The sequence below is a fragment of the Nicotiana tomentosiformis genome, chromosome 6, assembly GCF_000390325.3.
Source record: "Nicotiana tomentosiformis chromosome 6, ASM39032v3, whole genome shotgun sequence".
Classification (NCBI taxonomy): domain Eukaryota; kingdom Viridiplantae; phylum Streptophyta; class Magnoliopsida; order Solanales; family Solanaceae; genus Nicotiana; species Nicotiana tomentosiformis.
Genome location: NC_090817.1, coordinates 98,201,378 through 98,214,875, shown reverse-complemented (window position 1 = coordinate 98,214,875; position 13,498 = coordinate 98,201,378). Strand labels below are relative to the sequence as shown.

At 34.1% G+C, this 13,498-nt stretch overlaps 1 protein-coding gene across 1 annotated transcript; it reads right to left on the bottom strand.

Annotated features, from left to right (window-relative positions):
* Positions 1-448: 448 nt before the first annotated feature.
* On the bottom strand, positions 449-6,055 carry LOC104086585 (zinc finger CCCH domain-containing protein 34-like). Its single transcript, XM_009590894.4, has 3 exons — positions 5,794-6,055; positions 4,921-5,031; positions 449-2,360 (listed from the first exon to the last, which is right to left on the bottom strand). Exons 1-3 carry the CDS (start codon positions 5,863-5,865, stop codon positions 882-884), a joined length of 1,662 nt encoding a protein of 553 aa, XP_009589189.1. The 5' UTR covers positions 5,866-6,055; the 3' UTR covers positions 449-881.
* Between the last annotated feature and the right edge of the window lie 7,443 nt (positions 6,056-13,498).

The window sequence follows — 13,498 nt, the reverse complement described above, 5'->3', positions numbered from 1 at the left end:
AAATCCAATTTCCATGAAAAATATGAGTAAAATAAGATGTCACTAGCAAATATAGTGATTTTTTTATTTTAAATCTTCCAGATTATTTCGATGTGATGATTTGATTATTTGGCAAAAGTCTCAAATATTACGCAAAGTTTTTCCTCTTGCTATTTGTTTTAATCCACGTTTTGGTAACGAGTTAGAAGTTAATGAAGTTTACTATAGTACGGAGTGATTTAATCCGAACGTATTAATATGTCAAGTAACTATTTGAAAAATATAAGATTTTCCAATGAATTAATAACTAAAGTAAAAAATAAATTAATCATTTTTTGATTTCCTATCGGATCAGTACCAGTCTCAGACCCCACTAATCCGGATTTGTGCCGGAAAGTCTTACAATGGGGTAAAACACTCTTCTACCAAATGAAACTTCATTTCCTAGGCTTGAATTCAAGACTTCTAGTTTAGGATGAATTAATGTTTAAACAATATCAACAATAATAATAACAACAACATCAACAACAACAAAAAAAAATAAATCTAATGTAATCCCACAAGTGAAGTTTGGAGAGGGTAATGTGCACACTGACCTTACTCATATCTTGGGAGGTAAAGAGACTGTTTCCAAAATCATCATCACAGTAAAAGGCTATATTCATCTACCTATGCTACTCCATTGCACAATTTCTTCTAGCAAATACTTATGACACATGCATGTACTGGTTGTTTCAAAAATCTTTTGAAGTTTCAAGCACCCCTACAAAAAAATTTACCATGTTCACTTCCATTTAACACTGTCAAAACAAAACTTTGAACCAAGCTACAGTAAAGCTTTTCCAAACCTAGGTTTTCATATTATCCGACAGATATCCTATCAGACATGTTTCATCAAGCTACTAATTGTTTGAGGTCACAAATGAACCCAGCCTCCTTTTGTCTTTGAGAATTTCACTGAGAGGTTTTGGACCTAGAAAATCGTCTCTTTCACTTCCTCCAGATGGCCCTGTTGTCGCAAAAGAATTCCAATCTTCTCTTCCCCTTACCTTTTCTTCTCTACTTTGAGCTAGTGACTTGGGTGCACTAAAGATCTTAGGAACTTCAGTCAATCGCTTCCTAGAAGCCATCCTCCCAGGGGGTTCATTTGCAAAAGGTCGCGACCTGCCCCGTCTCCTCTCCTTGAAATGCTGCTGTCTGTAACTGCTTCCTTGAGATTGTCTCAACTTTTTCGTGTGATTGGCGTCCTCCAGAAGAGTGCCATCGTCAAAGCCGGAGGAGAAAGAAGGATTGCTTTCCACTTTTGAAGCCAGTCTTTGAGGCAACCACCGAGAACCCTGTGGGCGACGCCTATCCCAGCGTTGCTCACGATCATTCAACCTAGACAGGTCTAACCTTCTAGACAAGTGATTTGGAGGATCACTTTCAATGACTCGCCGCTTCTTCAGAAGGTCCCGAAGGTCCACATTGCCTCTGCCACGATAAGCTAGTTCTCTAGGCAACTTTCTTTTATGTGGTACACTCTGTCTTACATGAGCAGGGACAACGATTTCTCTTGCATATTCATTTACTTCATGATTCTCAACATTATTATAATAAGAATTGTCTAGTTCTTCGTCGGACACAATTCTCATGTCTGGATATGCAGGATCATACTCAAGGTTGTCCTCAAAATCATATCCAGCAAACCGCACATCAAGCTCCCTATCTTCCATATCATGCTGCAGTAGGTAACTGTGATCATCTTCGTGACTTAAGCCTTCTACCCTATCATCAACAAGAACATCAAAACCAGGAGACGATTCCAACCACTCCTCTCTCTCCACATTGTCCTCCACTTCTTCGTCTGAGCTCCCGTTGGGGGACAAATTGGATCCTCCTTGGGCAAAGCCTTCAGCAGGGACCAACGAATTTAACCTTACTGCAGTAGCTTCTTCAGAAGGAGATCCTGAAGTCTCACGAGAAGCACTCTCCTCACCAACATTGTTACACATCGAATGAAGATCCACTTTTGACTTGATATATTCATGTGCTGCTGTCTTGGACCCAGTTTCAGAGGAATTAGAGTGCTTCTGTGCTGCTGCCTTAGACCCAGTTTCAGAGGAATTAGAGTGCTTCTGTGCTGATGCAGGACCAGTTTCACTTCCTGCAGATGTCTTTTTCTCAGCTGTTGGTCCATCAGGGACTCCAGATGCTATTTTTGAGGATCTCCATGCCGTTGTACCATCATCAGGTCCATGCAGAAATGAGCATCTTTCACCTTTATTGCAATAGCTATTGAAATAGAAGTAACAGGGAACATTTGTCTTGTTAACAGGCACGGCCGTTTTACTGTGCGGAGGAGCAGATTCAGATGATGTCTCAGCACGGCTCTCCAATGGCTGAGGAAGAACAGGAAAAAATTAACACAATCAAAGAATTAAAAATAACAAGTTCAAGAAGCAATTTTATACAGGTCAGAAACAAGGACATGAAAGATAAGAGAAACATTACTTTAAAGCATCTAATTTCTTGTTAGCTAGGTACTTAAATAACCCAATTAAGTCGTACAAGGCAATGACCAACCAAACGAGAAAACAGATGCAAAAACTTTCACTCGGGAAGATCTAACGACCAGTCTCCAGGTACTTTTTCTTTGTTTTTTGGGGTATGGTAAATCCACCTCCGAAACCGGCCTGCCTAACACTTACCTTTATCCGCTTTGCTTCCTTAATGAGCCGAATTTCCCAATCTCATTCTTGGAGGTGGGTGGTCCCGAAAGGCGAAAACTGCTGTTTTCTTTCTATTCTAGTTCTTCTCTCTATACAGATGCTTTTTATACAAGATTCTTAGTTGGTGAGGAAAGAGAATTAGTTTTGACTAAGCTATCCCCCCTCATCAACCAGTCTCCGGTACTTAACTCATTTATACCCCCAAAAGCCTCTTTTCTGTTCCACCAGAAGAAATAATATGAGCACATCTTAGCGCCTTATATATGCATACAGAATTGGTAACATTCGTTTCTGGCAGAATTGAACGTCAAAATCTTACAGCCAAGGGACAATCAAAAGGAGAAAGAATGTTATATGTTAGTGTTCATATGTATAAACCACTTATTAGAAGTGAGGTAGATTACTGAATTCTCCTGTGACTTGAGAACAATGAAGTCATTTGTGTCAGAGTATCAAGAAGGTAAATCCGTCACCAAGGCATTAAGATTCAGGGGAATGAGGGAGCAGATCCAAAGTTTCTTCAACAGATAGAATTTCGAGGAGTTAAAATTATGCTTCTGAACTGATCATGTTGCAGTCTTTTGTATATTAAAGTACTTGAATCCACTTTGCTAGATCTTAAGCAAGTTTTTGCAGAATTATATTGGTATATTCTCATAGCTTACATACAAGCAAGAATCACTATTGTTTCTTTAAATATTTTACGTATGACATGAGGTTTTGAGAACTTCACATAAGAAAACCGTTTAGCAGAAAGGGCTACAGACTGAAATTCTGATGAGTGTTTGCTGTTCTTTTTCAAAGTAACGTCAGTTTCAAGATACTTGCATAAAACCAATACATGAAAAGGAAATATTAATTTCCATTTAAAATATTTACACAACTCCATCAATTCACCACTCCTGCAAGGGAATTTTTGGGCCCCCACACCCTTGGAAGGAGAAGGGACAGGAAATAAGGGAGTGGCTGGGGAGGAAAAGTAAAAGGATACCAAACAAAACAGGCTACCCCAGTTGGACCGCAAGCACAGTACAGTGAATTAAGTTTGCTGAGAAAGCTTTACAGATATAATTTATAGAGTGACGTTTGACGGCATACGGGAATCAATTTGAAAGAGATATCCAATTCTAGATATATTAACGTCATTTATTAAGATTTAGTTAGAGTATATGGTTTCCAGAACATGAAATGATGAGTCAGAACAAGTAAAGAATACACGAGATGTTGGTGAACACTTAAAACGTTTAGATAATTGCACTGGTTTTTTAGTCAGTTTAGTGATTTGGGCACTTCAAGGACTCTTGAGGTTTCAAATATCGTGCTGATCCTACATAATGTTGCACTGTACTTTTCTCAAAAAGATAGAATTTGGAACTTGAGCTCTAAGCTTGTTAACCCCCCCCCCCCCCCCCCATGGTTGCCATGGATTTGGCCGAACAGGTCTTGAGGAGCCAATAACTTTTAGAGGAGATCTATATTTCTTGACTGCTGATGGTATCTCGTTTACTTGGCTGACATAGGTCTTGAGGAGCCAGTAATTTTTAGCAGAGATCTGTATTTCTTTTTTTCTTATGATAGGAAATGTGCTTCTTCAACAAGAAGATATATTGTTTTCCCAGTCTTTCACGAGAAGGGTACAATGCAACGTTCTTTCGGAGTAGCAAGATATTTGAAACTTCAGAATCCTTGAAATACCAAATAACCGAAATGATAAAAAAACTAGTGAAATTATCTAAAGGTTTAATTGAACCAAAATCTCTTGAATTCTTACTTGTTTAATCATCCTCTTCATATATCTTTTCTTGGAAATCATCTACTCTAACTAACTCTTAAAATAAAATATGACGTTGATATATCTAGAGCTGGATGTTTTCTTTCAAAATGATTTCCCTTACACCATCAAACAACACTCTATCAAGCATACATGTAAAGCTTTCTCTACATCTAACTGTGGTAGCCTACTTTTAGGTCGTGATGGTTCTACCATTCTAGAACTTAGGTAGACCGTAAACAAAGTGTAATTGTCCTACGTGATAGACTAACACTAATATTCTTAAATTTTGAAAGGGGAAATAGTTACGACTTGTCTGAACTCAACACACTATTTTAAGTTGGGGAGAACATTCAAGCCAAAACAAAAGCATAGTTTATTTTGTTGCATGTACGCATTAATAATACGTCATGAATCAGAAAAGATATCAATTTCAAGGCATTGCAGCTTCGTGCTTACCGGATGCCGAAAAGCGCATGTTGGATTAAGACAGCTTCCTGCCAGCCAGTACCAACAGTCCCTGGGGTTGAGCCTAGCTATCTCACTATGTCGATATTCACATTCTATTCCCTGGTTTTAAAAAAATCCATATCAACAAAACCCAGATTCTCAGATACAACACTTGAAATAATGAGCCAACAACGCACACGAAACAAAGATATTCATGTCATGAGTCAAGAATGCACAGGTAACAAAATACAACAATGACAAATGTTCATTGTATTGAGAACTACTACTCTGATTATTGTGATCCCATCATCTCTAAACCATAATTGATTAGACTTGAACTAAAAAGCAAAAATTATATATCAAAAGAACAATTAAAGACAATAACTACTTAAACAAGAAAATGCGCCAATAGAGCAAACTAATGTAGACAGCTAACTGAATTCACGATCACCAACTCAATTTGCTAGAAAATGTTAACAAAACTCTTCAACCCATTGAATTTCCCTTGCATAAACTCACCACTTAAACACTTAAAATTCAAATGTAAAAGAAAATCCAAGAAACCAACGCAATGTAATCATGACAAAAGATACATCAAACAGTGTATAAAGACCCATACACGCAGAGAACACACACACACACACACACACATTTCCATTTTATACATTACTGTTTGCTAGAAACAAAGTTTAAGATATTAATTTAGAGTTTAAATTAGGCCATGTAAAAGGTAATTGCAGGTAATTCAACATAATCAATTCAACATAGTAACCATTGATTGAACCTAGCGTGAATGATAAATAACCTGCTATAAAGTTATATAGAATTTAAATTTTTAAAAAAGCGAAATTCGAAGAAATGCAAATGAAAAAGGAGAAAAACCTTCTTGCAAGTGAGGGGAGAGGCTAAGAAATAGACACAATCAGTGTTGCGCTTTAACAATTCTTCCTCCATTTTCTCTCCCACAAATTGATTGATTATACAAAATGTTCAAATTTCACAGCATTACGTACAATATATAACTCGATGAAATGTGAAATTCTCAACTCTGATTAAAAACAAACCCTCGACAGTGTTCTATATATACACATATACATACATGATACAACTGCATATGGAGAGGTGTAAGGGGTAGGGTCCGGGGGGGGGGTTACAAAAGAGGGGGTGGTGCTTTCGAGTTTATAGAAGCACGCTTGGGGCTTTGTATTAATTTTATGTTATTTTTTGGGTTATGGTCCTTGCATTTTAAGCATGTTTCAGTATGGTATTTTTTTTTTTTTTTTTTTTTGGTTTTTGCATCCGCTAATTAGAATTCGCCTCACATAATGTTAATTAAAGAAAAAAACTCTCCCTACTTGGTGAATAGTATAGTACTTCCTCTGATTTCGTTTTTGTATGTCAGCTTATTAAGAATATAATACATTTATATGATAGATAATTTTAACGTAAATTTTTTTATTATAGCCTTAGTGAGAAAGTTTTTATTCTCGGGCGAATATTATGGTAAATCAAGTTTAAAAAAAAATTACTTTCTTGTTTGAAAATATGTATTTAGTTGAATTGATTACATAAATTGGAATGGTTAAAGTACCTTTCTATTGACATGTTATATTTTTCATTGCACACTTTTCTTTTCCTAATAAAGATTGCTTGTAAGTTAATAAAATTATTCGAGAAATCAATCGGTTAATTACTTACACCAAAATGGCAAGCTAGGTACATTACAGTTGAAAATTAGGTGTGATTGGTTAAATGAATTTTTTTATAGTCGTTTCATTTCATTTAGAGTACTAGGAAAGTTCAACTCAAATTACTCTCTAGTTTTTTTTTTCTTAACCATTTGAATCAAATTACTCTAAGATAATATTGAGCTTATCTTATGCATGTGAAGGGTAACACTTTTCTAGAATTTTTATATAAAATATAAATTTTGTTGATATTATTTTTGTTGACAGTGTTTATGCTAACGAACATTAATATCTAACTCAAAAAATGGGACTTAATTGATTTTATGGATTTAACAAAATAGAAGTGTTGGGCCATCTGCCTATCAATCTTTACCTATTGCTGGGTCGAACTACTCCAACACCAATTCCTTAGATATTGATTGGAAAAGGATATTTACACAAATAGCCGATCATATTACTATTTATTTTTTCTATTCATATACATAGATTATACACATATAACATATATATTATGCATATATTATACATCAACCGGCTACTTTTAGTTTAAACGATTGGGTGAAGACTATTTAGGTTAATTCTTCTTAAAATTGGCCCGTAATAAATTGGACAAATAGGTAGGGATGGCAATGTGACGATGCTGGTTTAAGTCTATGCGGGGCGGTTGTGATGGAACACAATTGCGGGGCAGGGCGAATGCGGTGTGGGTTGAAATAATTTTTTTAAAATTTTAGCGGGTGCGGGCCGATTGCGGGTTTTACTTTTTTTGTACCAGCTCCATTTCTGTTAAATGCACTAACTTTGTGGTTCCACTCAACCACTTTCCATCGACTTTGTCTTTCGACTCTCGTTATCTAAATTTAGCTTCTTCTTTTTTGATTGGTTTTGGCCATTTCAATTTATAATTTTCATAGATAATTAATGTTACTATGTTTCAGTTATTTGTTGTAACTATTTATTTGATTAATAGTTTAATACTTATCCAATATCAGGAAGAAAAAAAAGAAGAAAAATCTGCACAAGTACCCGCACCAACTTGGAGAAGCTAAAGTAATTAATTTACTCAATGACAGTTTGAGTTGCATTGCTGACAGAGTTGATTAATTTTGTAAAAATAAATTCCTTCCTCAGCAAACTATACTTATTGACTATTTGTAAGGTAGTTAATATTCAAAAGCTTGAAGTAAAATCGATCACATCTTCAACTCATTTTACACGACTTGGTTCCTTCAGTGAAGACAGAGAACTCTGGTCATAGATAATTGCAATCGTTATTATATATACTCCTATGAAATTTTGAAGACAATTCAAACAAATTAAAATAGGGACTTGTTCTTGAAATCAAACTCATTAAAAAGAAAAACTACTCCTTAAAAATGAAAACGAAAGAAAAGCATTTTTTTTAACCCCAAAAAAACTTATATACGGGCTGCGGTGTGGGTTTATGCGGTGCGGTGGGGGTTATGAACTGAAAATATTGTTATGCGGTGCGGGTTGAAGTCTTAACGTTAAGACTAAACCCGCCCCGGCCCCATTGTCATCCCTACTAATAGGCTCATTATATTCTTTTCACAAGATGAAGATTAGTCACCTATTACGGGCCAATTTTCCGATCTAATATGGGCCCATGATATTCTGAAGAGTTTAACTTATGGATCTTTACATAAATAGCGTCATATTCATTATTTACTTTTTCTATCTGATGTACATGAATTATACATTGATTATACACAGTTATACACATTTTATACCTGAATTATTTATATATTATACATCCGCCCGCAATTTTATGTTTAAGCAGTTGGGTGAACGGCTATTTAGGTTACTTCTTCAATAAATATCACGAACAGTGTAATTTAACATAATTAGGTCACTCATTATAGGTAACCCTTATAAAAAAAAGAGATTTGTAAGATAAATGACATGCTATAACAAGTAAAGGTAATCTGAAAATGAAAATTTGAGCCCTAAAATCCCAAGATGGAATAGGAAACCTAAAGCAACTAACAATCTCATAATTTACTTGGAAAAAAAAAATGTTCACAAAATTAAGGATCAATGTGGGATTATCCTCCCAAAACACAGATTTTAAATTAAGTAGAAAATTTGAATATAATCGCTAATTCTTTGCAATGGTATTTCATTTTGAAATAGCATGATTACTCTATTGTCATTAAAGAGTAGTAGAATCTTGGATTTGCATATGAAAAAGAGATGAAATATTTAGTGACAACTGATTTAAAGAAAGTTCATATGTGGAGAATTATAATTAACAAGATCATATTTACTCTAAGTTTAACAGATTCTAAAAGGAAATTAGGGAAATTTTAATCTCATAATAACTCTTTTATATGTTTTATTTCCTGACCATGAATTCTTACTCTTTCAATTTCCTGCTAGGAATCACATAATAACATAGATGTTAAATTTCATAATAACTCTTTTTTTATTAATACAAATTTCATATTCCTACAAAGTTTTAGTATGTCACGCACGTTAAAATAATTTAATTTTATGATCAATTTCGTTAAATTCATTTGTATAACATATTGAATTCCTTTAAGGTTCCGGGCAATACTACTCTCAACAATTTAAAGAAAAGAAAAGAAAACTTTCCAAAGGCAGTCTGCCTAAGATAAATACTTATCTACACCGGGTATTTATATATGTCTAACTAAATAATTAACTTGAAGAATCAACAAATTAAAGTAAAAATGTATATCATTTAACCATAGTTAAGTATTAAAAAATGTATATGCAAGTTATATGTCTTGCATTCATTGGTTAGAAAATATATATTATTACCCATAGTTAAGTATTAAAAAATATATATGGAAGATATGTTTCTCATATTCATTGACTTGATGTAAACACCTGATACAAGTAAGTTTTTACCGTGTGACGATTCCTTTGCCTTCGAGTTAGTTGAATAAAAAAGTGCCGTGATGTATGCAGTTGAAGCATATTCCTAATAGATTTATTATTAATCTTTAACAACAAAATAGAATTATTGTTCAACACTTCGATAATATAAAAAAATAAAAAAGTCTGCCTCTTCTTTCTCTATATCTATCCCAGAAATGGAAGGGCAGAGGCTTTTGGTGTCTCCTCTGGTCAAGAATTGTTTACTCAATTAATTCCGTTTACTCATTCTATTCTACAACGTTTAGATAAGAATAAATAAAATATCAATCAAACAAATTCTCTTCAATTATTTTATTAATATTCTTACTATATTTATGCTTTTATCTTTTTGTTCCCTTTTTTGGTATGCCGATAGTGAGAGTAACTAGCAACACATGGATTTGACTTATATCTTTCTGAGAAGTCTGTTTCAATTGGTTTGACAAATACAATATTCTTCAATAATTTGAACTCTTTTCCTGGATTGGAAAAAAGTAGAGAATTTTTTTAGGGAATAGAATCCTAAAACAGAAACTAAAATAGTGATTTAAAGAAAAAAAATGACTTTTTATTGACAAAGATATTTCAAAGTAATTTTATACAAAAAAAGAGCAAAGACATGATTAATAAGAATTGGTTCTGGTTCTCTGGACCCCAGGAGATATTCCATGGAATTGGAACTACTTCACATAACACTTGTCTTCCATAAACAAGGCATATTAATTAATTTTGCATGAAATGTGACCTTTCTAAAATAAAGGATTATTCCAACATGGAAATTTTGTAGTAGACTATGCTAGAGTCAAAATGACGGATTCATGATTTAAACGTGATATTCAATCTTTAATATTTCTATCTCTGAACACATAACACTATTGGAATTACTGGTTAAAAATTTAATCTTTTTGACGTTTTAGTGACTCTTCACATGTATCATTTATGTTCTGCATTGAAAACGAGGGTTCAGAACTCATCAAATATATGGTCCATCCACCTCAGCTTGGGGTTGCTTCTATCACCTAGGGTAGATATTAAGTTGGGCTTCTGCCCTAATAAGGTTGCAAGATTTAGTGTCAGGTTGGTCTAAAACAAGTATGGTTTAGTATATACGTACGTTTTTTTTTAGCGTGTACATATATATAATTCGAGCAGAATGTAGCTACGTAGTGCATTTTTGGAATCTTGTCGCTGGGTGTGTATCGGTTCCTCTGAAAGTAGTGTATTTTTGGAAGATTTGATACGGGTACAATAAAATTTTTGGAGATTCTGATATGGGTACAGTAATATTTTGGAGATTCCAAATAACATAGCTTAAAACTAAGCTTTAACCACGACTGCTCTTCACTTCTAGCTGCCTTATAAATGTTGATTTAGAATTTCTTGGCTCATTCCTGTCTCTTAAATTGCATGAACTTAAGAACTCTATAATGAGATTTTCACTTAGAGTGTGTTTGATATGACAAAAGTCATATTGAAAATATTTTCCTGAAACATGTTTTCCAATATTTGGTTGGTGAATGAGAAATATTTTTTCGATATTTAAGATTAATGATAATATAAGCAAATCAGAGAGTGCTTTGATCAATTTTTTGAATAGTAAAGATTAATAATAAAAATAATAATGTCTTACTGTTAGTTGAAATAAGTAATATGAAGTTTAAAGTTTAGATAGTTGTAACGAAAATTAATGACATCCCTCTAAAAATGAGGGAAGTCTTTTCCCAACATTTGATAGAAATTTTTCCTTATCCGTCGACCAAACACCAGAAAACGACTTTGTTGTACCAAACACATCCTTAGTTTCATTGAAATTATGTGATGGAATAGCTAGCCTGAAAATGTTGCTGATTAATTTGCATGTAAATGGAAATGAGTAGGAGAAAAAGAAAGAAAAGAGAAAAGGTGAAAATGTAGTCTCACTTGGAAAGTAAAGGATCAGGTTCTTATGTGTGTAATAACTGAGACATGATTCTTAAAGGAACTAATTTGGTTCTCTTAGAATAGAACTACTCATAAAGATTCTATGAATCTAATATCTGATCCTTGTGTTATTTCTTTTTTTCTTTTGTTGCTGTTAATTAAGTACATAGACTTAAATAGTGGTCCTAAGTGATATATAAGCCTTTTTCCTTTGAGTCTATCGGAAATAACTCTCTACCTTATGTCTCTCTAGCTTCATAAGGTAGGAGTAATGTCTCCGTACACATTATCCTCCCCAGACCCAAAGACTCGACTTAGGATATTTCACTGGGTTTAATGACTTGGGCTACTGGTGCTTGCACTCAGGTGGCCTCTCACCGGCAGGGGCAGATGCAGTAAGGGCAAAGCTGTGTCACGTGAAGCCGTTTCGCAGTAAATTTTTTGTTAAATGTATATATAAATAATGTACAAAATACCATATAACTACAAAATGCAGTAAGTGTGACACCACTTGTCATCAAACTCTTCTTGGCCAGTTGGTGGATATACAATCCGGCTTTCTTGTATTTTTTATTTTTTGGATCAATTAAGTTATTTTGTTACTTTTTTATTTTTTAAATTATTTTACCTTTTTGTTAGAATTTCTTAAAATAGTTTTATTTTATGAGTGTACTCTATAACATTATTTGGGGTTTCTCAAATAAATATTTTAATTTATAATTCAACTTAAATTTTGATAGATTATCCTAAAGCATCTTTCATACTTTCAAAATCAAGTTTAGAATCTCAAAATTCATCTAACTTGGAAGAAAGGGCCAATGGTTGGAGTAACATCGACAAGGTGAAGGAGTTAATTCAAATTCCTTAAAAATCGACTATGGGAAAAAAATGGCAACTTGAAAATATTATTCAAATAACCATGATGCAATAAGAAGAGCATATCTTCAAACCAGGTCTATCCAACCTTGAAATTATAAATGTGACACCGCTTACAAAAAATCCTGCGTACGTCACTGCTCACCGGGCAGACCATCGGATAAGTAAGCATGTCAAACAAAACCTTGCGCACAGCAGATGATTGCAGTAATGTTTGAAACAAAAAAGAGGAAAATAGTTAGCACTAACGGATATCTCAACTACACATGATATTTGTGTTACTAAATAGTATTAAACTACCTTCTTCTTGGTCTTTGTAACATGTTCATCCTCGTCGTCATCATCTTCTAAGTCAACATGTTTCCTACTCCATTTAGCCAAACAGATGGTGGAGGGGATAATTATCACACACTTGAGCCGAAAACCTACACATCCATTAGATTCCTATGGAAAAATGGAGTAAACATGTTCTAAGATGCTTACTATCAGAAGCCAAAAATGTGGTCCATTACAGCCTATAATCTTTAAAAAGTTCAATAATCAATAACGCTTACACTCCCACTCTCACTCCCCCAATCCAACCCCTGCCTTTTCTAGTACAGGTCACTCAGAATGTTGAACAATGTAAGATCAACTTAAGAGCATGGTTCCTGCTGAAATTTACAATATACAATTTGTGCTTTCATTTACTACAATCAACTTCCCATCATTTGATAATCAAAATTTCTTACATACCAACCTAAAACTTCATCAATTCAACTTAAGACATGAACATCCTCAAGAACCAAACGAGACCAACGAGGAAAGTAGACCAAATGACAAAGAAAGGAGCGTAGGCAAAAAATTTGAGAAAGCCCGTCTTTTCATTTTTTACCAACTTCTTCACAATTAAACACATGGGTTGACCTCATACAAACAAGCTCCAAAATCTGTTTTTTGAACCATATAAATGAATTTAAATGTCTAATAGGATAACAGTTATCTCAATCATTAACAAGAACCTTGTTTGCCAAGAGGCACACAATGTAGGCAAAAGCTAGACAACTTCATTAAAACAGCAAAAACAAAATGATTTGCTAAAACCGGCACGGTCACCTGCTTCAATTTTACTATTTTCATTAACAAGTGCGTATTTATATGCAACAGTCAAAATGTAGCCTAGTTGTTCGATTACAAACCCTCCCAACCCATTATTTCCT